The sequence below is a fragment of the Calidris pugnax genome, unplaced genomic scaffold (genome assembly GCF_001431845.1).
Source record: "Calidris pugnax isolate Ruff unplaced genomic scaffold, ASM143184v1 scaffold44, whole genome shotgun sequence".
NCBI classification, from domain to species: domain Eukaryota; kingdom Metazoa; phylum Chordata; class Aves; order Charadriiformes; family Scolopacidae; genus Calidris; species Calidris pugnax.
Genome location: NW_015094506.1, coordinates 41,047,854 through 41,061,644, shown reverse-complemented (window position 1 = coordinate 41,061,644; position 13,791 = coordinate 41,047,854). Strand labels below are relative to the sequence as shown.

General features: G+C 36.3%; 1 protein-coding gene across 6 annotated transcripts in view; it reads left to right on the top strand.

Annotated features, from left to right (window-relative positions):
- FAM19A5 (family with sequence similarity 19 (chemokine (C-C motif)-like), member A5) overlaps window positions 1-13,791 on the top strand; it is a 429,216-nt gene that overhangs the window by 112,466 nt on the left and 302,959 nt on the right. The window contains exon 1 of one of the 6 annotated variants that reach the window (XM_014963213.1): window positions 1-315. The exons of the other annotated variants lie outside the window; for them this stretch is intronic. Within the exon in view, the coding sequence (XP_014818699.1) occupies window positions 225-315 (91 nt within the window). The 5' untranslated portion in view covers window positions 1-224. The remainder of the gene's footprint in view (window positions 316-13,791) is intronic. 6 annotated transcript variants of the gene reach the window in all.

Sequence of the window (13,791 nt, the reverse complement as noted above, 5' to 3'; positions counted from 1 at the left end):
CCGCCACGGCCAGAGGAGCCCGGCGCTGCCGCTGCCGCTGCCCCCGCGCGGGGTGTGAAGCCCCCGGCCCCTCCTCCGCAGCCCCCGGGGCTCGCCCGCCCTGCTCGGGAGTGTGGGTCCCTGCCGGGAGCCGCCGCGCCTGGCGCACAAGAGGGAAGCGTTGATGCATCGCTGTGGAAATTCATTGTGTGACTTTCTGGGTATTTACTGAGTTTCAGACCGAGATGCAGCTCTTGAAAGCTTTATGGGCACTAGCAGGAGCAGCGATCTGCTGTTTTCTTATATTTGTCATCCACTCACAGTTTCTTAAAGAAGGTAATTATTTCTGCATGTCTACATACCCTGTTCTTTAATACTAAGGTCTTTACGAGGTGCCTTAATTATTTTTTACTGTTTCCAGTATGTTCTATTTACAGCAGTGCTTCCACGCTATTTTTCCTTTCCGTTAAAGCCTTCTCATTTTTGTTCCTTTAGATAATAGGTAGCTTTAGACTTACATTCTTGGTAAATGTGTATGTATATATATATAAAAATTCTGTATGATGATTGTGTTCAATGTTTTAGGCAATGTCTCATTTCTTTATGGGGCATGTATAGCGTATAGAAAATATTTGTTGCTATCAGATGACCACGGAACAGTAGTCATCATGGGAGTATTAATAAACCAAAAAACCCTTAACAAGTAAACGTCTTATTTTTATACCAAATCAATAGGCATCTTTCCCTCTTCCTTATTCAGTACGTTTTCAATAGATGGCACTAAAGTTCTATGGAAAGGGCAGGGCAGAGCAAATCCTGGGCATTCAGCATCTTCCTTCTCCTCCTCGCTGCCCCAAAACTGGAAGAGGCCTTTGCATGGTTTCAAGGCTCCTGGTTTTTTCCACCTTGTGGTCAGAAAACTGTGATTACAATTTACTGGAGATAATAGTTTCGATTGTGTGGCAGGCTTTCTTCTTTTTTTTTTTTTTTTTTTTTTTCCTATTGAACCGGGTGGAAAAAAATCTGTTTGATTAAGTGGATAGAGGAATTTTCTTGCAGAGTAACCCTCATATTGCTCTTTTTTGTTTTCTTTCCTCTGAAAAATACTCTTTCCACCCACCACCCACCCCCGCTAAAATAACGATTCCATGGCTTATTTGTAAGGCAAACTGTAGTCTGAGATTTAAGTGTGAGTCCTGAGACACGTATATATAGTTGGTGGTGTGTGGGAAAGCCCAGTGCTGTTCTTTAAGCAGTGTTAACTAATGTAACACAACAATGTGGGGGTTTTGGTGAAACCATTTATTCTTTTTTAGCATTGTAAGACAGTTCAGATTATAGCTGCCGGAAGAAGGAGCCCGGCTCAGCTGGGAGTGCTGGCTGCGCAAGGCAGGGCAAAAAAACTTTTATGTGACTGGGACAAAGTTTCACTTAAGACTGGGCAAAGCGACAACCTTGCAACCACTGAAGTATCGCTGCTGGGTTTTATTTAGTGTCAGTCCAAAAAAGCATGAGGCTGTACATTTTCACAGATCTTTTCTGAAATGAATGAACACTTCTTTGCCTGATTCGGTTAATTAAGAAGAGTTATCCAGATATTTCCAGTGCCAGAGATTTCTCCTTAAAGAAACCTGCCCATGCTTTAATTGCATCGTGTGCAATGCCTCCCACATAGTCACTTATTTAGCATTCTTTTAAAATGCTCAGGCTAGCGTATTTGTATATCTCTGTCTAATGAGATGACTTGTTTGGAGGAGATTTTGCAGAATGAAATATTGCCAGTCATTTCAGGCTATTTTTTTTTGTCAGTATTTGCCATTATGCTGCTTTTATTTTTTATTTTTTTTTCAGTCTTCCCTGCTTGATTTTGAGACCTGTGTTACTGTAAATAATCCATAAAGGAAGAAGCATTTTATTTAACTTCAGATAATTCTTCCTGCATTGTAGGAGTAGAAAGCTAGCAAATTAATTTGTAAAGAACAGAAACCATGGCCATACACCGAGCACTTTAACACATTTTACATTGCTTCTCTTCGGGCATTTCTGGCCCCTCTCAATGTGGACTGCAGAGAGAACACTGAAGCTCTTGAGCTTGTCGGATAACTTAATTGCATCCGTTTGTTTATATTTGTGGGGGGAAAAAAAAAGAAAAAGAGAAAAAGATTTCTGCTGTGGTGAACACCGAGAACTACATACTTACTGTAAATACAGATTGCATGTATTGGGCTAGTTGTCAGCCTTTTCTTGACGGGTGCTAATCTCCACAATAGCATTTTGACCCCTTTCGTATAATTACTTCAGCAATGTATGTATTCTTCCTTGTAGTTTCAATAATGACACTGACTAGTTTAGCAGAATTGACTGGAAGTCTACATGGCATAACAGAGTTTATTTCTTTATGAAGAACTTTTAAAATATCCAATAAAAATGATTGGTTTAAGCATAATATATTCAAATGCAGACATCTAAGAAAAGGAGAAATAGATAACAGAAGATTTAAGCTATATATTGTAAACAGTTTGGAAAAACAAGTCTTACATTTTCTTTCTTTTTCATTTTAAAATCTGCTTGTTAAATTATTTTCAGAAAGAAAACAAGGGAAAGAAGTGTGAGGAAAGGACTAGCAACCCATTTAACCATATGCCTACCATATTAGTTTGCTAAGTAAATATGTATAAAGAAGAATATACGTGAGATGGCTGTAACCTTACCTTCAGAAGATATGAAATTCTTTTCTGATATCAGAGTTAGCCCTTTGCATTAAAATTTAAAAAAAAAAAAAGTTAGGAGTGGTATGTCTCATTATACACACTGTTGTTAGACTGTTGATTTCCTGGCAAAAAGATTAATTTCTCATCGGACTTTAATGAACTACGTGGTCTCATTATTTGTAGCTCAACTGTGTGGTTGAATTCCTAAGTTAAATGCTTGGACATTTTCATTTGATTATTTCTTGTGCAGAAGGCTAATTTCCTGTAGTCCCAAAGAACAAACAAGTAAACCACCAGTTTGCTGGCTTGATCAGATTAGCTGATAGCACATATCTCCTGAGACAATTTGATGGTACAAGTTCATACACCAAGCATCTCTTTTGTATGTGAGACAATTGATTTAAGAAGAATGACATGTAAAGTTAATTAAAGGTCTGACTTAATTTATTAAGGCATGCTCTTTCATTTTTTGCATGTTTTGTAACATTTACTGCTCATTATTTTTCCAGAGGCAGGTCCTAATAGAAAGCTGACATAATCCTCGCTTTTTGCAACATCTCAAAATGATACAATTACCACCTCTTTTCTGTATTCTTTTCCTCTTACTCACTTAGAATTAGTGATGTTATCTATTATGTTAAACTCTTACCACCTATTAACACAAGATGGTTTTATAATTGCAGTTGTACTGCATGACTATAATTTGTAGAACTTTCATTGTGTCCAGCTGAAACTTATTACCAGAACCAAATCCTCCTTCAGTCACTTTCATAAATATGAGGTTGTGTGTTGCAATAGCCAAGTGAGAGTTTTCACTCTGTTAATTTTTCATTTTAGTTCTTATGCTGAACTTATATTTTTCTCTAGGTAGCCCTGTCTTAAATCTTAAATAATTTTATATAGATTTTTGAATTAAGATAGGTTAGTAAGAGTATTACTTTACTGCTGTTTGAATGGTGGTAAAAAACAACGAATGCTTGTTCTGAGATGAGTGGGAAAGAGCTGTTTAAATGTCTGTTTTCTTGAATATGTTTTTTTCAGGAAGTGAAGAATGGGTGACACAGGGTGCCATTTTTCCACACTTAGGCTTTTGTGTGGAAATACAGGTCGTCCTGTGGCTAATCCGTTCCCCTATGTCCAATCTGTCCTTCAGTGTTTCCAAAAGATGAATAGAGCTGTGAACCCAGAAAAGGGTATTGTGATCTGTAATTGCAGTCCCATGCCTGCCTGATCTTCCTGCAAAGCAGTTTAATATACTCAGCTGCAGTCAGTATGGAGGGGTGTTAAAAAATGAAATATCTAAAACTTTTTTGCATACACCATTGAGAATTAAAAGTAAAGAATTACCTTTGCTGCTCATGTCTGATTTCAAACAATTTACAGTTGTTTAACACATTGAGGGGAAGAGAACTGAAAAATATATTAGTTGTGGGAACTCCTTTGCCCCCAGACAAGTGCCCTTTTCACCTGGGAACATTTTAACCATTCAAACACAGGAGGGGTGGGAAAAGGTAAAGGATATAGTTTCTAAATGTGTCTTTGAATGCAGTGGAAAGTGGAGCAGTTAGGTAGTAACTTTGCAATGGTATGTATATATACCCGGGTGTGTTGCAGCCCTACAGATAGTTTAAAGCTTCTTTTATTCTGTGATCGCTCATTAAGAGACTAGAATGTCTTATCTAACAAGGACGATTAAATATTTTGAATGGTTTATGAGATTAGAGTGGTGTGAGCCTTGTTTGGAGAGGGACTATACAGCAACGTGGATTCAGCCTCAAGAATCTTGCTTAAAGTATAGAGGATTGGAGTAATCAGATCTCAAAACCACATTCTTAATCTGATGGGTAGATGTTTAGTAGCAAGCTGTGTAAAATAGGGTGATTTTCTGCTGATGTGCTGCAACAGTTAAGTAGAGACAAGAGAATTCCAATACTTCTGTTATAACCAGATGATTATGGCTATAAACCAGAATTTTAGCATCACTTGTACAGATTTAGTATATACTTATATATATGAATAGGGTGTCTGTTTATCACATTTTTCATAATTATCATTTTTTTCTGCCTTAGGCAAAAGTTAGCAATTATTGGTTACACTCTTGTTGGCACTTCTCTGTCAAACACATTTCGAGGAATTAGTGTCACAATAGCAAAAATACTGCAGCACTTTCTTTAAAAGAATGCATTTATTACACATAATAACTTGCTTAAGTTTTATACTTAATATCTTTATTCTGTCACTTTTAACAGATTTAAGTATTTTAGCCTGCTCTAAAAGTATGGGAAAAGCTTTATGCATATTTTTTGAGTTCTTAGGGTGTACATTTTGACACTGAAAATAATAAGGAACATTATTCTATTTAGCTGTCTAATCCCAAACAACTCTGCTACTCCTCTGCTAATGTCTGAAAATGTTTACTGACAGTATATGCAAGATAATTTTTTCAGAGCTTTCTGTTCATATAAGACTGATAGCTTTATGAAGTTGGGAAAAATAATGTTTATTGCTGCGTAATACATTTTGAGGAAAGGAATTGCTGTTAAGAATGTGGGGAGAAAAAGTTTGGGTTTATGTTAGAGTTGTTTTTTTCAGTTTTCCCTTTTATGCTTAACCTGTGTCTCAAAACAGTAAGATACCTTGCTCACCAGATGTGCTGCATATGTTACCTATATATAGTAAAACTGAGTTGAGGACAATGTGTCCCAGCTGCAAATTTGCCTGCTTTTGAGGGGTTTATTACTTTTAACATACTCTAGTACAATTCTTTTCTCCTGTTTGTCTTCTATAAATTTTTTTTCACGTTTGTGGAGAGGCAAAGACGAATTAGATTATTGGAGCAGCACATGAGGATAGAGAGAGGCACAGAATGCAGAAGTGGAAGTTTTTGCTTCCCATCCAGGAAAGGGACTTGACAGTTAAAAACCCCTGAGCTTGAATAAATGCTGCACAAGGAAAGAAAATGTGAAAGGCAACCAGTCTGTGAGGCTTTTTTGCAAGTTGTTATATTTTTATGGCAAATAAATAAAATTAAGAAGACCCAGTTCAGTGGCTGTTTGATAGTATGTGACACAATGGGACTGAAGAAAAATGAGAGAAGGGCTAGCTTTGAGATAAAATAGCTTTGTATTTGAAAATTGTTGGTATTTTCAGAGGTTTTTGTTTGTTTGTTTTGTTGGGGTTTTTTGATTTTTTGTTTTGTTTTGTTTTTTTTTAAAGATAGGGTTAGAGAAGTATAGCAGTGAAAGGAAGCTATGCAGACCAAAGTTTTTAATAATTTTCTTTTTGGAGAGGCGAGAAAGCTGTTCTCTATCTGGCATCTGCTGTGCCAGGATATACCGAGAGGGGGAGTCTGACAGTTTTCCTACCCATAGAAGATAGTTTTGAAATACAATCTTTGGTTTTGGGTGATGAGAATGAAAGCAGTGTGTACCTTCATAGGGAAGCACACCATAGACAGTATAAAGCCCCTAGTTTTCCTGCTTGAGCAACTCAAAAAAAGGAATTAGTAAGAGATTTTCAGTAGCCTTTTTACCACTGCCTGTTCTCATGCCCCAAGAGCACAAGTGAGGAATTATTGACCTTTCTTAGCATTTATCAGGACTATCTGTTCTTAAAGGCAGTACCATAGATTGATGTGAGTCACATCATACAAAAGTGCATGCTTTTTAGGTCTGTTGACTAATATTTATTTTTCTTGTCTCTTAGCAGGTGTACACAATGTCAAATATAAAAATGGAGTAAAAAAGAGACAACACTTAAGATTTTTTTGAACTGAATTTAAAAGGAGAGACTGAAAAAAAAATCTCATGTATTTAGATGTCATGAGTTCAATATGGCATTGGTGAGAAAAGCCATAAATGTCTTTAATTCACTAGCCAAATTATAGTTAAAATCATTCTCTTCTTATATATATTTAAAAGTAACTTTTTGTAGTGTTGTGAAAAAAAGACGCAACACAAGTTTTTGTACTAACAATAACAACAGTATTTATTTTCTGGTAGTATTTAGATGTCCTAGTTGGAATCAGTGGCTCAGCTGAGTATGACTGGCCAACTGGAGTGTATGTTCATACAAATCCAAGCCAGGGATCTATTCCATCCAGTATCTGGATTTTAACAAAGATTTATTTTGCTCAGGAATTATATCCTCTTGCCACTTATAACCCATAGTGATAGAAGGTTCTGTTTAATAACAAAATCCGATTATTTGCTTAAATGTGCTTTTTATGCCTCTTCTAGAAATCCAACACAATATAATGAATCTGCCTATTCATTATATTTTACCTTTGGCACTACATCAGTTCACAAGTAAATGCTAGTCAGAACAATACATCTTCCTACTAATTGTTGTTAGTCTTATGAAAAGCAATGAGTAACATGTTTGAAATATATCCAAGCAGCAAATTAACATATAAATAACACAAAAAATAATGTGTAATGGATCAATACCTATTGAAATACTTCCTAAAAGCAGATGTTGTACTAATGTGTGTTTTCATATGAGTGATTTATAATTTTTGACTGTAAGGAGGAAGGTAGAAATTGTGTTAAATCATCAGGTGAAAAATTGCATTTATAATAGGCCAGTATATTCTGGATCTCAGCTTCTTTCTAACATACCACAAGGCTATATGGCATTCCAAAGTCTAGATGTTTAATTGCAGTCACATGTGAGGAAAGATGTAGGCCAAATTTAATGGATCCAAAAAGAACACAGGAAATCAGTGCAACTTCAGAAGACACGAGCTGGGAAGTACTGAAGAGACTAGAGTTATTGAGTTTGGAGAAGAGGTTTCAGTGGGTAAAATTCAGCCTTAAAAGTAACAAACTTAGTTCTGTAAAGTTGAAAGATTACAAGAAGCAATGAGTGCAAACTGATTTGAGGGAGATTTAGGTTAGACATTAGGAAGGATTGCAGCAAGGCAAATTTGTGCTGTGCATCAAGGAAGACTTGCCAATGGCAAGAACAGTTAAGCATTGGAATAGATTTTCTTGGGAAACTGTGAAACAGGTTGAAATATTTCAGGTTAAAATATTGTCTGTTGGGAATAATATCGTCAAGTTGAAGCCAACAGGCAGACCAGGTGACCTCTTGAAGTGCCTTCAAGTCTTATCGTCCAAAATGTGCGCTTACCTGAAACTTGCTTAGAAAGATGAAAGATGTTTAAACATCTGACTTCAGGCCAGTATTCTGTTGACTGCTGGAATGAATAGGCTCTTGAGAAGACACACTAACACACTAGGATCTGAAAGTATTCAGGGGACAAATGAAACCTCAAGAAAACATCCAGTATTTTAAGTATTTTATTAGCCACTTTTTATGCCACTTTTTGAGTTGCAGATGTAATTTATAAAGAAAAAGAACATAATCTCATTATTATATAACTAAAGATCACTCTTATAAGGGCTGTTTACCTTGCAAGCTCTTTAGGACATGAAGTTGTCCTGAAGCAGGGCCTTGCTCTGTTCATTCTTCTTCGAATATAAAGAGCAATGAAATTAGAATATTGGTATCATTCACTTCCTGGTATTTGTTATGGGATGAGGATTTGGGTTAAGGATTTTTGAGCTCTGTCTGTTCTTGTTACCCCAGCATTTGGAGGGCTTATCTCCAGGTGGCCCTTTGGCTGCTCTGACCTCTGCTATGGGAAGCACAGAAGTAGCCCCACAGCAGGATGAGCTGCAAATGACTTCAGAGAGGTTCCCTGTCAACCTGTGTCTGTTTGGTGCTACTGGTGATTAAAAGCTCTGTGTTCACTTCTGTCTGTAATGATGTGCACCTTGATGCAATACTGTCTGATTTTTATGATGTCTGCGTGGTTTAAATCCAATAGCAAAAGGAAAATTAGCAAATCGTGCTGACAGAAGATAAAAGCAGGAGAACGGTGGTCACTGCGCTGGGGCTGTGAAGTGTCACACTCCGCAACTTGTGCTTGGAGCAAGTCTTGTCTGGCATTTGTTCATGTCTCTGGAACTGTTACGTACTACAAAGTTGTTCTACTTAGAGGTATAGAAGGGCTGGATACTAGTTATTGTTTCCTTAAGCAGCATTAACATTTCTTTAAAGACAGGAAATAGGAAGGTTTTTAGAAGTTATTGTATTGCAAGTTAAAATTTTTTTACCCCTTCACACTAGTTTGTTAAAAAGCCCTCACATTTTATGTGGTTCCGTGGTGACTGCTAATTAGTCATGACAATGATGTTGTATGATATCTTTTGTACTTTGCTACAGTTTTTATTGTATTAAATTACATGGCTTTCTGCATAATTCTTTCAATACAAATTTATGGCTTTAAGGAAGAAAAAAAACAAACCACTGCTCCATTTTTCAGAGTTGCATGTTTTGGAGATGTGAATCTGGGAATAGATTTAGCCTCAAGAGAACCAAACAGTTGTTTGAAATGGTCACTGCTTGAGTATCACCTTGCTTACAGCTATGAATTAATTGAGATTAAACTAAAATGGTTGTGAAATGCTTCCTTTTCCTGTGCATCGGCAGTTCACACTATCTGTTAATGCTTTAAAAGTATTATTTAGTCATTAAAAAAAAATGGATGTGCTTCTGGGGTCCTCTTTTGTTCTAGCTTTTGCCTTTGTTTTTCTAAATGCATGCTGGTAGATGAAGTAAAGAGTCTTCAGCTGTTGTAAGCATTTTTGCATGCTTGGCTATAAAACTATATAGATTGTACCAGATGCTGCCTTAACTTATTTTATAGAATTATAATGGATGCTGATGAGTCTTAGAGTCAAGCCTTTAAAGATAAAAATCCTTTTACTGTGTGGTGGGGTTTTTTTGGTGGTTTTTTTTTTGTTTTTTTTTTTTTTTTGCTGCCTTAACTTATTTTATAGAATTATAATGGATGCTGATGAGTCTTAGAGTCAAGCCTTTAAAGATAAAAATCCTTTTACTGTGTGGTGGGGTTTTTTTGGTGTTTGGTTTTTTTTTTGTTTTTTTTTTTTTGTAGTATATAGTAATTGCCCTGTTTTATTGGATCTTTTTACCTTTCTATTATTCTGACTAACACTTTAGTAAAACCTTTTATATTTTAATATTATAAGAAGTTTTATGTCTTCCCTAAAGACTACGACAACATTTAAAATGTATTTTACATGTTATTTAGCTAATAAGTGACATGATTTTCTAGTGGGCTGAAGACCCAAGAACTCCCATTGCCTGCAATTAGAGATTGTGAGATAAAACATATGGCTTGAGCATTTTCTTGGCCATGTCCACTTACTAATTTCATGCCAAGGCACAACAGGTTTATTGTTATTACTGGTTAATTCATAACTAGACAAATACCCATTTGTTGTGGTATATATACATCACTTGTACTGTTAATTATTTATAAAAAATGCATTGTAAGATCAGTGTATAAAATAGCAGCAATTTTTCCTTTTTATTGCACTTTCCTGAGCCCAAAAGCATTTTGGCGAGCTACACATGGCTTTTCATTTTTAAGTAAACTATCTCTGGTAACAGCCTTCAGAAAGTAATCTGTCAGGTATGAAAGTCAAAGGAACCAATGCGATTAGAGAAAATGAGTGCACTATTTGATGTTAGGAATGAAATCTCTTCTTCATTTGAGTTGATGGTGAACTTCTTCAATGAGGCCCAACTTTCAGCTGTGTTGGACAGCACAAGGTTCTACTTTGGTATACTTTTGCTTTAGTTTACTGACTTGGGAAAGCATCCTTTCCTATCTGTAAGATGTGTGAGGTAAATGACTTTGAAAGATAACTCTTACTGAAGCTCTTTTCTGGGCAGGTTCTGTTTCATACTTCAGTTCCTTGTCTCCTACTCAGGAACTCCAGTTCCTGGTGGCACTGTCTTGTTACTGGTAAAATGAGGTTATTTTCCGTATTCCACAGATGTTGAAAGATAGGCATGGCTATTGTATAACTGCATGCTCTAATGCGGTGAATTATTAGTGTTAGTAGTATGTGCTTCTGTTTAATTATGCACTGAGGGCTTACCTAGAGCCAGAACTGTACTCTTGCAGTCGCTTAACAAATCTAGAGATGCCTGCAGTTCACTGAAGAAGTGCAGGAAAAAGATTGTTAAATTATACATGAACAAGTAGTTAAAATAACAGAAGTTATGAACTATCATTTCTCCTCGATGTCTCTTCACAAGCTTAATGCTTCTCTCCAGCTAGAATTGCCTAATTTCTTCAGTGGTCCTTGTCGACCTTATGGCACACTCCTTCTGCTTTCTGTCCTGCAGGCTCTCCCAGGTGAATGCAGCTTCATTCCCCCACACGTGTGGGAACATGGGCAAAAATGGAGATAGAGATGGTCAAGGGATTTGTTATGATTCTAAACATTGTGCTTTTCTTCCCTACTTTCTAGGCTCTCTTAGCTTTGCCTGTATGTTTGTATAACTATATATATAGCCTTGACTGCCCCTCTACCCATTATAAAATTCTTCCAGTGTGATTTTTTAGGTTACAGTGTCACTGGCCATATGATCTAGTTCATTGAGCATTAGGGCGTTGCATATTAGCTAATGAATTGCAAGTTTTCTGATTTAGTTTTGTTAGGATAGTCTGAAAGTTTTCTTTTCTAGTACTGACTCAGAACTAAGATGAGCAAGGAACTTGTGCCTATTTTATAATTACTTCCTCTTTGTGAGGCAGGAATTTTTCACTAGATGACTCATTTGCAAACTTCCAGGCAGCTGGTTCCTTAGGAAGCCAGTACAGATCATGGAGTCATAGAATGGTTTGGAAGGGACTTAAGGATCATCTAGTTCCAACCTCCCCGCGTGGGTAGGGACACCTTCCATTAGACCAGGGTGCTTAGATGCCAGCGCTGCGGTGACCGAGTCTGTATGTAGTTAAGCTCACATATTTGTGCATGCATTTTATTGTACTGTTACCCTTTTAAGTTTTCTTCATCAGTTTTGTGAACTCTATATGGTGAGAGCTAAAATGCATTAGATTTGTAATAATTCTTAATATTAAACCCGGCTCATAGAAATTAGGTCTGTTTAGTAATTTGCATTATGGTATAAAATGAATGTGAAGTCTCTATTTGTTGCCAGCATTTTAATGAGTAGTTGGAAAATTATTTTCAGTTCACAAAATGAGTTTTGCGAACCTCCCTTTCTCAGCAGACAAATGATGGAAATCAAATTAAAACCTGAGCTTGTTTCTCAGATTCATTCTAACGCTATGACTTTCTGACATGATGTTGAAGGTGTCAGATCTGTCTCTGGGCTTATGAAATTCCTCTTCACTGTAAGGGGAGCTGCAGACACCTGTGCATCTTTGAGCAGGCAGGTTCTTGAATTCAGTAAAGCTGCCCAGTACTAGAGTGGCATGTCAAAACACAATTTTCTTCCTAAGGAAACAGAGCAATCGTATTTTATTCCCCACCTTTTTTTTTTTTTTCCTATAAGAAAAGAACACAGTAACATTTCAATGGAATTAGCAGTAAAAAGAGCACAAAAAGGGCTGCAATTTGCAGCATACTTTCATTTTCTAATAGTTTATAATTATAAAAGCCAAACAGAGCAACCTTTGCCATAGAACTACTCATTTGTTTGATTGCTTTCTCCTGCATTTATTTATGGTTTAAACGTGGTCAAGGTTAAGCAGAGATGTGGTTAGTAACTGTGATTTAATCATGACTTCTTCTCAATACAGCTTTTTTAATATGAACTGTAGCTATTTAAAGTAAAGAGAGCTATTCTGAATCCATGTATGAGAAAAGGTTATGCACAAGCACAAAGGAAATAAAGAGTTTGTAATTAAGCCTCATTGTTAATTTACATTTGGAAAAAACAAAATGTTGCCATCCTAATATATAGCTTGCAAAATTTTTCCAAATTTCATGTATTAGATTGAGGAAACTCCTGACTTGCATGATATGTTTCTCAAGTTTTGTAAACAAGAAAGAGCATAATTCTGTGCATTTGTGCAAAACATAATAAAATAAGAAGGCACTGGTACGTTATGCAAACTGAGTCTTTTCCAATCAGTTTCCTAATTATGCTGTTCCTAAGATAATTGTTGTTTGGGTTTTTTCCTAAAAAATAGTAAAATATGTAGCTGTTTTTTGGTATTAAAATTTGCTGCAGCTCTGCTGTTGTTGTTCAGCATCTGCGCATTTAGCACTGATGATTTTTAAGCATGTGGGGCAGTATATTCTGTCTTTTCTAGTAAATTACTTTTTAATTCACTAATTCTCTTCTTTTCTAGAACAAATTTTCTGGTAATATTTTCTGTATGAAACAGAGGTTTGCTAAACAGATGAAAAGACAGAATTAACAGCAAGATTGGTTTTTGCTGCTTTAAATGGCCAATTTTGGTACTGTGCACTGTGAATATTGTAAACTCTAGTTGGGAGTGCCATGGACTGCCCTGTTAGCTTTCTAACTTCATGTGCAGCCATACTGACAAATTGCTTTTATGCAGCAATTTGCAGGGTCAGTTGTTTAACTAGTTAATTTACTGCATATCTCAAGTCTCAGCAGACAGCCAGTTTTTATTTTCAGTGTTATTTATATATTTTACACTTTTTAAGAAATGTGTATGAAATAATAATGTTTGCCCCCCATCATCATCTGATGCTTTCTGAATATCATTGTGCTGGGTCTAGCTCTACTGATGATGGTCAGTGACCTTTTGATTCATCAGATGTCTGAGCTATTTAACTTTTTAAGGTGAAGTTTTTGCTGATGCATGAGTATTACAGCTTGAATAGTTCTTCTGTTCTGGTATGTTAGATTTAAAAATAGATCTCATTTTTGAATATGTTAAATGTAATAACAGAAACTACTTATAAGTAGACAGCACTGGGGTATTCCACCATTTTTCAGCTCTGTTGCAAGTCTCCTTTTCATTATAAATTAATAGTTTGTTGTTGTTGTTTTTTAAAGTAACTAGCATTTAAGTTCTTCTCTACAGAATCAAAAGATAAGTCCAAAGCCCACAGCAGAGCTGAGTACACCTAAACCATTGCTCTGCTTTAAGATCTCTGATGATGGAGATTCTGCAGCTTTCCTGGATTTTCATGCTGCACTCATCTATTATGTCTGCATTTACTCTGAGTGGTTGCTGTGGTATCAATCATTTTGTCATGTGGGAAGGCTGGAG